Source organism: Nicotiana attenuata, chromosome 5, assembly GCF_001879085.1.
Source record: "Nicotiana attenuata strain UT chromosome 5, NIATTr2, whole genome shotgun sequence".
Classification (NCBI taxonomy): Eukaryota; Viridiplantae; Streptophyta; class Magnoliopsida; order Solanales; family Solanaceae; genus Nicotiana; species Nicotiana attenuata.
The window spans coordinates 2,490,689-2,506,881 of NC_031993.1; the positions used below are offsets into that span (position 1 = coordinate 2,490,689).

Sequence of the window (16,193 nt, forward strand, 5' to 3'; positions counted from 1 at the left end):
AAAAAAAAAAAAAATATATATATATATATATATATATATATATATATATATATATATATATATATATACAAACACACAACAGAAATATCTCATCGTCCAAACACTTCTTGGTTAAAGCTTCACCCTAAATCACTCATATTTCACTATCCAATATCAATCAGTTTGGGTTAGAGCTCACTTTAGGTTAAAAAACTGGTTCTCGGTTTCGTTTTCCAGGAAAAAGGACAAACCAAAACAAAATTTCAAATTTAGTTTTTGGGTTTTGAAGGACTTCTGAAAAACTTCTCAAACCAAACGTGTCAGTCAAGCATTTCCTTGTTGTATAAGGATTCATTATTTGGTCGTGTTCTCTAGAATGTATGGCATATGATCTAGACTTATCCTTTAAAGAAAAGGGTTTCAAGGCCGATCTAGACTTGTTCTCTTACAAAGTATAGGCAAGTTAAATGTAGAATATTCAGAAGGCAAACCAGCTTCTTACCCAGAGAGCATGAGCATTAAAATGTAAGCTACAATAAACCGACCACTCCTTCCTATTTCTTTATTGGGTAAGCAAGCTCATTTTCCTGTATGTTTACATAATAAAATGTCGGCAAAGGTGCAGCCAACGAGTATGTTGATTCTAAGATCGACAGTACATCTCTGGCAGCAGAACTATGCCAATGTTGGATATGGTATTAGATAAAATATATATTGCTTGACGAAAATGCTGAATTTGATGTACATAAGCTAAAGGAGACATTAGAAAACAACTTCTTGAAAACCATTAACGTAGAGATCTACTGCTTTCTTTTTTCTAACGAAACTAAATCAAAATGCCGAAATTATCAGCAGAAAGTTGGTGGAAAAGAAATTCTATTTTTCTGAAGGAGAGAACAAGTTTCTTCTGAACTCCAGGAGCATTGACATTAAGAAACACAATTGGCTTATACCAGTATAGTGGTATCGGATTAGATTAGCTCTTAGTTTCCATTGATTAACTTCAGTTTTACCAAGCAACACTTATAACTACTAAACATCCTGAAGTTCCTAACTTGGCAAGTGCTCAGATCTAGCAAAACACCAAAATCTCTAGATATTCAAAAGGCTCCCATCTATAGCATACTTTATCCTAAAAAGCCCCAGTTTTTTAACTCCAAGTGAGAAAGTAAATAGAGACTTTTACGGCCATGTCATGTGAAGTTTTGTAGGATAATGAGACACTATTGTTAATAAGACTCAGGATTTTTCTTTTTCTTTTACAAAGAACTTCAGAGCTTTAATGATAATAACTAGAGGGAAAGCTAAAAAATCATCTCAGCAATATAATGCAACTTTGGTTGTATGTAAGACAAGCTTTCTTTTGGTTTTCTGAAGTCATAACCAGCCAACCTGCCCAAGTGCACAACTGAGATTTTATGGACGGGGAGAAAGAAGCAGCAGTCTGACTATCAACGGAAAGGACCGCGGAAAGGAAAATGCTTATGGAACATGAGAATGAGGCCACGGAAATGTAAGAATAGGTTAACCCTCACTGACAAAAGAATATGGATCCACTGAAGCATGACCAATCTAAACGAGCTCCATAAAATGATCCAAATAAATATATCACCACAGAGCTGAAGTAGCAAATGTTAAGGTAACTTTGACTCAACCAAGACTGCCAAAATGTGGTAGGATTTATTATTAAGAGGATGCATTTATACAAGTTAAAATCCATGAAACAGAAAAAAAATGAAGGTGTAACTCAAGTACTCAACCAAGACTACCAAAATTTGACTTGCGTGAATTAGGAACCAAAAGATGCATTTACATAAGCTGGAATCCACAAAAGAGAAAAATGAAAGAGTAACTAGCGAGGGACGCCCCCTAGGGCTTTGGTCTAGTGGCAAGAGCACAACACATGATGTGTGAGTTAGGCGTATGTCACGGGTTCAAACCCTGCCCCAGACATAAGACTGGTATTTAAGTGGAGAAGAGCAGCGGGTCGGACCCATTATCCACCGAATTTCAAACCGTGCACCACTATCTCTCGGAGATTTCTCGGTTATCAAAATAAAAGCCTAAGACAGAAGGCTGTCTCAAACGCTATAAATGATGGTTGAACATGTTGGGAGGCCGACGGAATATCAACAGAAAAAGAAAAAAAAACTTGGGTAGTAGCTCAAAGAATGCAAGAACAAGTACAGCTTGAGAGCAAAATAGAAACTTCATGGTACAGTAGCAAGTCCCAGAATTCCTATTCGAAAAAAAATAAATTAGAGAATCCAATTTGTTTGTTTTCACTTCACTCTAATATCATTCCAAAAAGCTCATTCCTTGATGATTTCAGACATTCCTCTATGACTGAACTTTAAACCGAGAGGATTGAAGGTTAGCTGATCTCATCTCCATTTACTTTAAATATTCTTTTAATTGCATTTCTTCAACCATAATAGTCAATAGTAGGCTCTAGTCAATTAATCACCATTACTAACAAGTAAGAATTCAAAGCCTTAACTAATCAAGATAAATAACAGTCATTAACAATAAAAGCCAAGCTCTTTTATGGAACTAATTTTCATGTTATGTTATAATATATGTTCTCTATAAGCACTTGGCTATAACAGCCAAAAAGTTTTTGGAATGAATGAGTGTGTTATAGAGAGGTTTGACTATATTTGAAAAAGGTACATATGCATTTCAACTCAGCAAATATACGGCATTCACAATTTAACAATGACTTAAACAAAGTACTTACAGCTTCAAATGCGAAAAATTATATACATTCACACTACACACAGAGACAAAACAAATAAAATAGTTATTTCCAAAAAAAAAAAAGGATACGCGTACCAAAATTATGTTGTGGCAATATTAATTATTTCCGGCTATCATAGTCCAGAATTTCATCATGAGTAACAGACCTAGAGTGCTGCACTATGCACCGTCCGATCGAATTGATCCAATCCTCCTTCTCTTTCTCCGAATCAGCAATAAAATACATAGTATCAGAGCGAGTAGAAAGCTCAAAAGCGAACTGTTTGTTTAAAACATCTTCGGCTCCTTTAACTGTGAGGCAATTAGCCACTGGAATTACCCCACGTGGTTTCGACCCGCGCGTGATGTTCCCTTCCTTGAACCAAAAGAGCTTTCCTTGTTTCAACACGAACCACCGGCGACGCCATGTTTTTATGTACTCGCCTTGTTTAGTGAGCCAGCCGGTTCGTTCTGGGTTCGACCAGAACTCGACTCCGTCGTAGTCGTCGTTCGATTGAGTCGTGCTTCCCATTACTGCTCGCCATAGACTGGCCATGGGTGATGAGAGAGAAAGAGGAGAGAGAAGGCAGAGAAAGTGTGAACACAAGACAGGTAGTTGCTTGTTTTATTCGTTTTTCTCTCTAACTTCAATTCCAATTTAAATACTATTATCATATTTTAATTTATGCCCTTTTGAGTAATACGGGAGTACTATTTCAGTAGAAATACAAAACTTTAATGAAAGGACCGGACCAAAATTCTATCTTATGCACACACTATTACCTTATGTATTTAATTTGGCTATGATTATTCACAAATATAGAATTACAATATCGTCAAATGAAATATTGAATGTTAGTTTTAAAGGTATTTATAAGTCAAATATTGGCTTCCGATGGCGGAGGCAGGATTTTCGCCAAGGGGGTTCAGAAAGAATAAATTTTAAAAATAATTGTAGCCCGTGGGAATTAAACCTATGACCTTACAAAGGTTTTGAACCCTCTTGACCACTAAGCTACACTTTTGGGCTATATCAAGGGAATTCAAAACATAATATATGGAGGTAAAAAATAGATTTTGCCTTATATATACAGTGTAATTTTTCGGCGAAGGAGATTCTGGTGAACCCCCTTCCGCCCTCTAAATCCGCCCCTGGTGGCTTCCCCTACAAATTTTCAACATTTACAAAAGTATTTTTCCTGAAGTTCATGTCAATTTTTTTTTAACTTCAAATACTACTCCCTCCGGTCCAAAATAAGTGATTTTTTGGATGTTTTCACACAGATTAAGAAATTCATCTTTTAGCATTAATTAGCAATGAAATTGACCATATTAACCTTTACTTTCTCACATAAACACTCCTAACACATACTCCAACACTATTTACTCCAAAGACAATGTAGGAAAAAAATAATTAATTCATTCTTAAAATCTGGAAAAATCACTTACTTTTTACCACAAAAAAAAGGCCAAAAATCACTTATTTTGGACCGGAGGGAGTAATATTTTACTATCCAAACACCTACATAAATATCTCTTGGATTAAAAGAATAATGTTAAATATTTAAGACTGTCTTGGAAAGAGTCATGATATTTTATTGGTGAGAAATTAAAAATAAAAATAAAAATTGTATGTTTGAACTTCTGACAGCTGCATTTACACCACCAATAAGTGCTACTCTGTATATAGTGTAATGAGATAATGGGACCACAAGCATTTCCTCCAATGTGGAATAAAACATTAATAACACCATATCTCTGCAAAATTTATGTCCTCATTTAGTACCTTGTAGACTTTGATTGATATTCTGCAACTAGAAATTAGAATGAGGTACATCCCCTTGTTTGAACCAGGCGTCGTTTGGTAAGGTGTATAAGAATAGTGTTAAATAAGGTGTATCAGTAATGTAGGGATTATTGATGCATGAGTCACTAATGCAAACATTAGTTAAGCAGAGATTATTTCTTATCCATTGTTTGATGTGGTGCATTAAAAAGGAAAATTTTCATATAAGAACAACTGAGCTCCCTACTTTTCAATTTTATAGCCCATATTTCAATATACAACCAACTAACCCAAAAATAATAGGCTAAGATTCAACATCCAACTCCAATAGGTTCTCGAAATTACTATTTAATTTGAAAAAGATTGCTCAAGTTTTTAAGTTAATTTTCGAATCAGTAACTGTGACTCAAATAATAGTTCTAACAAACCAAATTCATTTGGGTAGTAAAAAATAAATTTTTAACAAGCTTAAATATGTGGGTTTAAATTTCGAATTTGATTTTGTGAGAAATTTAAAGTAGGTGTTATTTAGACTTGTTAGAAATAGTATAAGGAGGTTGTATATAAAATTGGAAGTCATTTAATGGAGATTTGGACTGGTTTTGAACAAGAATTGCAACTGAAAATCGTGGAAGAAGTTCGTCTACAGACGTTTGTATAAAGGTGTATAAAATGTGTTTATACACTCATATACACTATTATACAAGATTATACATGATTATACAAAAAACTGACTTCGTCTTCTTCCTTGCGTCTTTTCTAAAATTTAACTCAAATCTTGCTCAAATCTACTCCAAATCACTTCAAATTTAAATTTTGAACTCCTTTTGATATTTTCAATCAATTGGAACAACACTCAATCCAAACAACTAACAAACTCAAAAAAATCCTATTTTCGAAAGCAAAGCTTTGAATGGCTTTCGATAGTGGACTTCTACTCTTCAATTTTCTTACATTGCAACCGGGTGACACAGGGGGAGAAGCAGAAAATACACGGCCCCTTGAAGCATATGTAGGAGAGGTGAGAAGAAGAGAGAGTGAAAGAAATGGTTGTGAGAACACAGATCTCTAACTCCATAGCTTTTAGAAGCAATGGTTGTAAGAACACAGATTTTGAATTTGCTAGTGCTTTCAAAATATGTACAATATGGGCTAGGTCGGGTAAAACTTAAAAACCTGGGCCATTTTTTGTTATGGTGTGAAGTCACGTGTATTTTCTTGTAATTCTTTTATTAAAAATTAAAATGCATTGCATAATTTTTAAGAAAATTAGTTGATTCCAAAATACCCTCCATACTCTTTAGCTTTAGGGGACTTTAAGGACAATTTTGTCTTTAACCATGCTAATGCATGCATTATAGCCTTGGTATTGCTATGTATTAGTTATACACAGGATAATACCAAATAGGTTGTATAACTAATACTTGCATTAGTAATACATAGGTTGAAAAAGTGTACCAAATAAGGAATTAGTAATACCAAAAGCTAATGCATCCTACCAAACAACCCCTTAATCGTGTCCCCCACAAATTAAGAACTTGAAAGTGGAACGAAAATAACGCAGAAAATTGGTTCAAGCACAACACAACTAATGAGATAAAGGCTGGCTTCAAATAATATAAGCTAACTAACCGTGCATCAATCTTTACATAATGAGTGAACCATATGCCTCAGTCCTTCCCAGGAAACAATCATAATTCAGGTACCAAAACCCTCAATCTGGCACTCAATCGAAACTATAATTTCTTTTATCCCACATCAGGGAAGGGCAATCATCACCTTCCATGCATACTGGCAGGAGACCGAACACCTTTATCGCTGCTAATAGCGTCATCAACTTCACTCCCATCAACACACACCGCATTGTTATTGAGACTCACTTCAGAACTAGCATTACTGCTCGTATGAAGTGGGGAGTCGGATACACTCACTGTCCTGCTTCTGTTAGGTCCTGATCTCACACTGTACATAGAGGATGCTGGAATATTAGTCATTGATGGACGCAGATTACCTGGGATGCTTCGCCTTATATCCTGTTAGAGAGGAATGTCGTCAATTAAGCAAAACCATGAAGTATAAAGAGAACAAGAAGGCTGACGAGGTGGGGAGCTTCTTAGAGCTCTGGAAAAACCAAGAGCATATTTAAAAAGTTTAAGAAGGCGATAGATGCTTTCAAACTACAGAAACTTATCTCAAAAAAGAAGTCTTCAATCTGAAGAGCACTATGTTGCATTAATACAGAAATGACAATTTCTAGAGATGCTGTGTAGATAACATTCATGACCATCATCTAGCTTATCCAAGTGAATTAAGTGTCCTATCTTTTTGCAAAAGCAGAATGAAATGAAAAGACATACCATATGCCTCATAGCCATATCCAAGGATTTCTTTGACAATGTCCTTCCAAAACCTGAGCTGTCAGGTGATGAAGAGTTTGCAGATAAGTTACTACGGGGAGAATATTTGTTATCCTGCTTTGCAGGAGGAGCCAGCTTCCGCATATTTACTACCCTTTCAACCATCTTAGTTCCAATCATACCAGGGCTTACATTATCATTAGCTTTAGCATGTAATCGACTCATAGCTGGGATTGGAACAGAGCTTCCACTGCTACGCACAACACCATTAGGAGGACGTCCTCTCGCTGGAGAGCAAGATTGTCGTCTAATCCTTCCATTTGTAACTGGATCAATGGATGAAGATCTAACATTTGGTGCTCCGGGTCTACCCCTTGTAGCTGAAATTGGCCTGTCAGATAGTGATGTCCGTAAATTGGGTGGAGCATCAAGGGAGAACCCTGGAATATCTGAAGGCTTCCATGGTCTGGGTTTTACAGTTGGAGAACTAGCACGTGCAACTCCAGGATTTCTTGCCGTAGTGGTAGCTGTGGAAACTGAAGACGGAGATTTAACAGGAGGAGCAGTAGCATTAGCTGTACTTAACACTGAAGTAGGTCGCCGAGTTGGAGTTGCCGCCCTCGATGTGGACTTTGATCCAGGAACAGAGGCCCTGGCCGTGGGCGTTGAGGAGGCTCTGGTTGTTGGCGCTGAGGACCTTGCACTAGACCTGGCTGTAGGTGTTGAAGATCGTGGAGGAACCGTGGATTTAGCAGAAGGCAAGGTGGCACGAGAAGTTGGGGTTGAAGACCTTGATGGCCGAGACGCGGTTGTGGTAGACATTATTCTAGAGGTTGCAGTGGATGTCATTGCTTTTGATGCTGCTGCAGTAGATGTGCGTCTAGATGCTGATGTCAAAGCAGCTATCGTGCTTAATGTGGGTCGTCCAGTTGGAGTTGAAGGTCTTGATCCACCTGACGAAGATGGTCTTCGAAGACCTGAACTTGAAGTATTTAATCCATGAGTGGAAGCAGGCTGTCTAGATGCTAAAATGCTTCTACCAGAGGGCTCAGGCTGGGGATTTGCTAACTGCATCCACAACAACAAGTTGCACCGCAAATCAGTCCATGGTTCCCAACAAACTCAAGTTAAGACTGCCTAGCCGGAGGTTCTGACATTCCATCTGAAATTCCTAATTTTTACGTGGGAGAATTCGCAATTTGTGATTAAAGAGTGACCAGGACTTACTGACCAACAACTATGCACGCACTAGAATTTAGTACATCTGCAAAAGGTGGTGATATTTTTGAGAGATTGAGCAATGGTAATTCCACATGCTCACAAGGAACTTCTGTAAGAAAATGCAAATGAGTACAATCATATATTGCTTTCAGAACTCGAGAGTAAAGACAATTGTGAAATATCAATATAGATGATTTCGTTGCTAATAGCATTTGACTAAATAATGGAGCCCCCACGTGTTTTTTGAACTAAAAGGCCTGCAAGGTCCTTTCTACCTAATTATAGAAATTTCCCTTTTATTATGCTTCTTGCACATCTCTACATCCCCTCTACTGGCTGGACGTGAAGCGAAATAAGTTTGAAGTCATTACGATAAATTTCATGCATTAAGTATATATCATATTAAATACTCATCCTAATTACAGAAAATGAATTATTTCAGCAAATCATGGGGTAAGAAAAGTTTAGTATATTCTTACTCTAGATTTAATTGCAGTTGGACGAGCTTTAGCTGTTCCCAACTGACTCATCATTGATTTTTCCGACTCCATCTCAAGTGAAGGAAAAAGAGGAGTACTGGGAGGTGTTAGAAGCCTGAAACACAAAAATATCATCTCAGAATAGAGAATTAAACATTAGAGAAAAGACATAACCGAAAATTCTTTTGATAATGAATGATTGTATAAGTCTGGCAAAAGATCATCCAATATCAGAGGTCTGGAAGAACCTTTTATCTTCTACTTTTGAGCCTTTTAGGAAGTGGGTTAACAACACCTACTCGTTTACTTGTTTGCAGCAATATTTTGATGCATGGAATTCATTAGTTTTATTAGTTAAACTTCGAAATATAACTAAGACTTTATACGCTGTACATGTTGTCAAGCTATTCATGATGTTTCTATGAACATTGATTATTGAATGCGCCTTCTGTCCCGATAGTTTGGCATCTTACCTCTGAAGGATGCAAGTACAGAGGAATAACTAAACTGCTGAGCTGTGGCGTTGACTGGAGGCTGTGATGTTAATAGTAGGACTTGATGCTTAAGATAGTAAGTTTATTTAATTGTCAGTTAGCTTGTTAGTTACGTGTTAATACGCAGATGTTCGTTATTAGTACACTTTGTAATAGCATAAGAATTGCTAATTTGAAGCAGTTAGATTTCTCTCCCGCTCGCTGGGTTTTCCTTAGTCTAACTTAGCTGAGCTCCTCCTTTAGGAACGTGAATCACCAACTAATGGTTCGAGATGGAAAGCCTCACCAATAGCACCCTCACTCCTCAATACATATAATATTATAATTGCTCATCCACCTCTTTTTGCCCCCTCATTTTCAAAGTTTCTTGTATTATGTACTACACTACTACAAAGGGTGCTATTGATGTTGAGGCATTATGTCTGCTCAAAAATCAGTAATCCTATCTACTGAAGAAAATTTGAGCAAAACTGTGCATGTTGCAAAAGCTATTACCAGATGATCCAAAAAGGGAACAATAAAAACTGAAGTTTTGAACATGAAGACATAATGTAGGTGACATGATCCAGACATTTCACTCGATAGAGAAACTTATGACAACATAACCGAACCAGCTAAAAATTATAATTAAGCGAATAAGCAGAATCACCATCAGAACATGCTTGAGAAGCATGAAAAATTTAAAGAAATTACCATTCATAGTCATTTTTATCATTCTCAGCATTGAGGAAATCATCAGCACCATTCTTCCTAACAGTTGTGGCTGATCCAATATTAAATAAAGGTGAACCGCCTCCATTTGATCCTATAAGAAACAAAATATTGCAAAAAGTAACACTTATGAGCTTAGCTTATGAAGCAGTATTTAATAGAAAGCCCAAATTCACTGCAAGTTTTACATACTATACTATTGTTAAGCCTCTACAGTACCTAAATATATCAGCAGTTTCTAATTAACATAAATAATAAAATTAGCGAAGAAAAGGCAAATCCACCATGATATTGAACCATAATCTCAAACAGATATAATAATATTGTTCCATTTTACGTAACACTCTTTCCCTTTTTAGCGTGTCCCAGAAACAAGGACATATAAATTTTGTATTTAAAAATAATTTTTATTATAAACCACAAGTTTTAATTATTTTTTTTTTGTCAAAATAATTATCACATAAATTGAGACAGAGGAAGTAATAAAAAGGAAAAATGAAAAAAAAAAAAAAATCTCACCAAGCTGAGCATCAAATTCGTCGCCGTTTTGAAAAAGAAGAAGATCGTTTCTATCATTTTCCCTTCTTCGCATTTCGAGAAACAAAGCTAATTCCTCTTCCTTCTCCTTCATTACTGAATTCCTAAAACTCCCCATTTGCTGTTGTAACTGCCTCATTGCCGTTTCCTCTGCCCTAAAACTTCCATTCATTGCCAAAATAAATTACAAAAAAAAAATACAAAACAAAATCTGCTCTATTTTGTACAGACAGCTTAAAAATTGGAGAGAGAAAATCTAAGGGGATGAACTGAAGATGATCGAAGAGAGGAAATTTGAGTGGCAAGGAATGTTATTTAGGGGAAGAATGAGGGATAAAAAGGGAATAATAAAATAATTGAGAGGGGAAGTCATGAGTGTGGGGCATGTTAAATGCAACTAACACAGCTGATGCTTTCTTCACTTGAAGGGTACGTTATCAGAATTCCAATGGTAGCTCTTCCACTAATTTATAATTACAAAAATAGCCCCACTTCTTTTTCGATTGTGGTTAATTTTGATTTATATTTTTGACATTTCATTTGTCCTTTTGTGAGGGAAAAAGACGTTATGGTGGTTAGTTGTCTTTATAAAAGTTTTTTTAATTTTGCATTTTTAGAGGGTGGAAAGCTGAAAATTCTCCCCAGAACAAAAAAAAAAAAAAAGGGAATTCACAATGCTTATAGCTTGTTTGGGTGGTTGTTAATTATCATTCATAATATATCGTAGAGCATTATTATATTGTATTATTTTGACGTATATAATATATGTTTGTCAGCATTCCATGATGTCATCATTTCATGATGTCATGCACGGATAATATGAAAGGTAAACTTGTAATATTATAAAGAAAAAGTAAAATACAAGGTATAATTGTTATACAAAAAATGTAGAGTAAATGATAAAATTGGATTATTTAATACATAAGGAAGGGTAAGATGAGGAAAAAAAATAAGGTAATGACGCGACCACACCAAATCCATTGTTCCACAAAGTGGCATTTTTAATCATTACTTAACGACAGATTTAACAATACAATACAATAAAATTTATGTAACAATCAAAACAAATATTGTATGTAAAATAACAATACGATACAATGCATGTAACAACCATCCAAACATGCGGTTATATAACTGCAATAGCAACAACAAATATAAAGCTTTGAATCCACCCTTATATATATATATATATATATATATATATATATATATATATATATTACTAATATTATGTATTTTACCTCATATAAAATGATTTCGTGGGGTAGTTGGTTGTTGTTTACCTAATGTTAATATATTTTATGTTACTTTTTATAAAATATTTAATAATTTACGAGTTAAATAATTATTAGATATGTTGGGAATTTTTTAACATTGTTTTTTTACATTTAAAATATTTTTATTTTATTATATATATATTTTTTATTTTTAATAATTATTTTTCAAAATATTATTTACTGTAAATTTAAATTCTTTAAAAAATAGTAGTATGATAAAAAAAAAAATTAGTTTTTCTATTATTAGAAATTATTTCCTTACATTTTCTTTTGATATATAAAACTCTAATACGATGAAAGATTCCTATCAAACATTGCCAAAAGTGATATGATTAAAATTTAATGCCGACTAATATTAAAAATTGCATAAGCAGTAGTATTTTTCTTGGGCAGATTTACATGATACTCTGTTTTTATTTTGAAATATTTGGAAATTTTTAATATGATTCCACCAAGTATATTATTAAAAAAAAAAAATCTCAAATTGGGTATTTTGAAGCGTACCACATACGTATACCATAGTAAAGTAGTTGGGCAAGTACCTAATCATTTTTAAAAATTCCTTAAGCATTATCCACTCCATGCCTCTATTTTATTTTTCAGATTTACAACGACAACAATAACAAACCCAGCTTAATCTCATATATTGGGAGAAATTCAAAAATAGCCAGATTTACCACTGGTCGTTGAAAAATAGCCAAGTTTCAAAAGTCATCGAAATTTAGCCACTTTAAAACTGAGCGAAAATACTGTTCAAAATCCGGAAAAATACGCCCGCAAATTTTATGGGAGTTCCAGTATAAGTATGCTTGAACTCCCGTAAATTTTACGGGAGTTCCAGGATAAATATGTTGGAACTCCCGCAAATTTTACGGGAGTTCCAGCAAGTACAATTGTCCAGTATAATATACTGGAGTTTGGAGCACTGGTGCTCCAGTCTCCCGCAAATTTTACAGGAGTTAGCAAAGTATACCGGTCCAGCATAATATGCTGGAGTTCGTACACAAATGCACCAGAACTCCCGTATATTATACTGGACCGGTCCCTGTTGCAGCAAAATAGTGGCTATTTTTCATTGACTTGATAAACGCTGGCTATTTTTCATTGACCAGTGTGAAAACTGGCTATACCATGATATTTTAACCATATATTGGATCAGGGGAGAGTAGTGTGTGCACAGCCTTACTCCTACCCTATAAAGACGGAGAGGTTATTTTTCAAATTTGTTGTAGAATATAAGTTAACCTAAGGTTCGGGTAATTTAAGGTGAGCATCATAAGTCCATATTGGTCTCAATTGTGGTCATCACATCAAACTACTAAACAATGGAGAAAAGCTCAAGAATGGGTTTTGACCGGTTCGATAGAATTCGCACCTAATAGGCTAGCTCCGTCTTAGGACACAACTCAGTAACAAGAAGACAAAACAGTTCATTGCTAAGCAGAGTCGGGTTTTTATACAAATTCAATGAATTTTTTATTAAGTGGCGTTTGGATGTAAGAATTATACAATTTTGCAAAAAAGGAAAATTCTTTTTGAAGTGAAAATGGTATTTAGAGTTTCGATATAAATATAATCTTGGGTTGTTTTCGAATTTTCGTGAGTGACCTGAAGTAAAAAAATTTAAAATAACTTTTTGGAGTTTTTCAAAATTTTCGAAAATATTCAAGTGAAAATTGAAAATTTCATGGCGCTGATTTCGAAAAAAGTAAAAAAATAAAAAAATAAAAAAAGAAAGAATCTTTTTTGTACGGCCAATCGGGCCCTAAGTCTTATCTAGTACTTTTATAACCTGAGAGAACAGACCCGTCTCTATCTTTTTCCTCCGCTGAATCAAAAAAGCACCAGTTGGAATGTGGAGGAGAAAAGTTGCTAAAAAAAGAACTACAGCATTTGGCTTCGCCCGGAGTCGAACCGGAGACCTTCAGTGTGTTAGACTGACGTGATAACCAACTACACCACGAAACGTTTTTATGACAATTAGCTGCTCAGTAATAATATGTAGTCGCATAATATATTAGCTGACTCTACCTAACAGAATAAGTTAGAGGAGTAATTACCTTGTGACCTAGTGACATCTAAATTTAAAATTAGATGTAAAATCTCATTTTTCACTTTAATACTGCGAGCATCACTATCACTTCATTATTTTGAATATCTCTTATATTTTTATAATTTTATAATCATTTTGTCATACATTATTTCACAACAGGAATGATTAGCAAATACTGATTCTGACCATTCAATATTTTTCATGAGTAAAATGTCACATTATTCCATCTCCAAATAGTAAATGCGCTGCTGAGCTCAGATGTCCGCTCATCTGGCAAGTTGGCAGCAAGCACTTCCTTCCCTCTTTATGTGGAAAAGCCATACTACGGTTACAGTATGGATAGCTAACTTGAGTGACAAAAGACAACGAATGCTTGTTTGCGAGTTGACAGGTGAGGAATACAGCCAACCAATAGACTTCTTTTTTTTTATTGTTTCCTAAAAGCAATAGACGAGTTCCATATAGACTAGACCTACTAATGGAGCAAGTCAGACTGATTGTTTCCAGTTGCGCTTATTCAATTGACTCGTTCTTGTACGGTTCTTGCTGTTTCGGTGGAGGGGACGAAGCGAAGGAGTTTAAACAAAAAAATAAATAAATACCTTTGTAATTATCCTAACAAAGGACAATTAATGAACAGATCACAGATGCCTTGTGTGTGTTTATTAAATAATTAATTTTACTTTTTCCCCGGGATGGGTGGTGGGGTGTGGGAAGTTTGGAAGCTTATCATTTTGGAGGTATTTAGACTAATATACTAGATCTTTTTTGTCACATTCATCGCTTTTTCAAATGATTTATTTTGGACATATTCACTTTGGACTTATTAGACATGATTAGATATTAGCTAATTCAATTTAATCCAGAGCTTTGTCTCTTCACATAACTCATAATGTTCAATCTTTTTAATCCAAAAGATAACAAGATCACTATATGATAATATTGTTCTCTATAATTTGAAAGTGTTAACTGTATAATTCAGTTGGCAAACCTATCGTAGATTGTATATCATGAAAGTAAGTCTTATAAATGCATATATTATGAAACTTCCCTTCTATGACTTATGGACATAAATGGCAGAGCGCTTTGATTGATGGACCGGAAGGCGAAACAAGTTGGGCCGCCTAATTGGATATGCACTCGTAACTACATCTTCTATTAGAGTATATTACATTATCTATAACTATTATTTAATTCACGATTTGTATAATATTTCATAAAATTAATAATTATTCAGCATAAAAATATCCTCTCTCTAAGAAAGCCATTTAATAAGAATCCCAAAATTTTAGCAAATTTAATAAGATCCTCGTCATTTCTTAAAGTTATACCTAACTGAATTGACTACAACCAATTATTTCTTAAAAATATGTAAATCCCTAAAATTTAGCCCTACCAAATTATATTATACTAAATGTATAGGAATATTACACTAATATTTGATTTTTCTTGATATATTGTAAGCGTATAAAAAATATCTATATATGTTATAGCAAATTCATACATAAACATTTTGGTATTTTGCCTTCAATCCTTGATACCATATGATTCAACATTATCACTTTCAAATAAAAATATTGAATCACAGAAACCTCTCAGAAATAAATTCAAAAATGTCAACTTTTTAACAATTGATTGAATTTACTAGAAAAAATAAAAGGAAAAAATGATGAAGAAAAAGAACATCATGGGTGAGAAAGACAAAAGATCAATTTTTCTTCACAGATTGATCTCTGACGTGCTTTTTTCAAAAAGCCTTTATTCTTTTTTTTTTCCAGACGCAACTTGTTGATAATTAGAATGAGGGTGATGGCTGGCATATGATTTTGGTGCAACATAACTATGGGATATTGACAAAAAAATAATTCTTTCGACAGATGATTATGAAATTTTTTCAATCCAAACATTCTCTCTACCACCATTGTCCATGATTTTCTGAGCAATGTGTTTTCTATGCAATTGGATTACACAAAATATGTGGGACGAAGAAAAGGGCGTAGACGTTTGTGATATACTGTAATATCTTTTATTGGAGAAATTGGAGGAAAAATTGATAGTGATATACTTTAGGTGAGAGTGACTCTGAAAGAGATATCTTTTAAGTGAGAGAGAATCTCAAGGGAGATATTTTAGGATATGAAAAGTTGTACATAAGTTAATCAAAAAGGTAAGATTTTGTAAAAGCAGTTGTAGGAAATATAAATAATTCTTTAAAGGGTTGTATTCTATTTAAATTCCTCTATTTATTCTGCAAAGTCTGGACTCGCAATTGTTGGGCTAGGCTCACCTTGTGACAGTCTAGCCCAACCTTCTTCATTTTTTGGGCCGGGTCCCTTTTGGTGCATTTCTTTTCTTTGTGTGACAACAACGTACAAACTTTGCAATTAGTAAAGAAAACAACGATATCAATTGTAACACAATCCCAAACTAATTTCAAGTATTATGAGTTCCAAAGTGGCATAAGTGGTGTGTGGACTATTCCATCAAACCTTTGAAATGGGGCCTAATAATACTTGGACATCTGGTAAGTAAATAGCTGTATAACATTTCAACCAGTAAA

General features: G+C 34.5%; 2 protein-coding genes and 1 non-coding gene across 3 annotated transcripts; all 3 read right to left on the minus strand.

The window, feature by feature from the left end:
* LOC109225179 (pleckstrin homology domain-containing protein 1-like) lies at positions 1,183–3,376 on the minus strand. The gene is made up of 2 exons (XM_019389766.1): positions 2,809–3,376; positions 1,183–1,598 (listed from the first exon to the last, which is right to left on the minus strand). Exon 1 carries the CDS (start codon positions 3,272–3,274, stop codon positions 2,840–2,842), a length of 435 nt encoding a protein of 144 aa, XP_019245311.1. The 5' UTR covers positions 3,275–3,376; the 3' UTR covers positions 1,183–1,598; positions 2,809–2,839.
* On the minus strand, positions 6,094–10,735 carry LOC109225180 (mucin-5AC-like). Its single transcript, XM_019389767.1, has 5 exons — positions 10,286–10,735; positions 9,749–9,860; positions 8,562–8,676; positions 6,862–7,929; positions 6,094–6,537 (listed from the first exon to the last, which is right to left on the minus strand). Exons 1-5 carry the CDS (start codon positions 10,473–10,475, stop codon positions 6,280–6,282), a joined length of 1,743 nt encoding a protein of 580 aa, XP_019245312.1. The 5' UTR covers positions 10,476–10,735; the 3' UTR covers positions 6,094–6,279.
* On the minus strand, positions 13,475–13,548 carry TRNAV-AAC. Its single transcript has one exon. It is a non-coding gene; the product is annotated as a tRNA-Val (tRNA).

Excerpts from the sequence above, each read along its gene's own strand:
- LOC109225179 (XM_019389766.1), bottom strand. The coding sequence starts at position 3,274 with ATGGCCAGTCTATGGCGAGCAGTAATGGGAAGCACGACTCAATCGAAC.
- LOC109225180 (XM_019389767.1), bottom strand. The coding sequence starts at position 10,475 with ATGAATGGAAGTTTTAGGGCAGAGGAAACGGCAATGAGGCAGTTACAA. Across the intron at positions 9,861-10,285 it reads CGAATTTGATGCTCAGCTTG|GATCAAATGGAGGCGGTTCA; the intron begins GTGAGATTTTTT and ends TGTTTCTTATAG. Across the intron at positions 6,538-6,861 it reads ATATGGCTATGAGGCATATG|GATATAAGGCGAAGCATCCC; the intron begins GTATGTCTTTTC and ends CCTCTCTAACAG.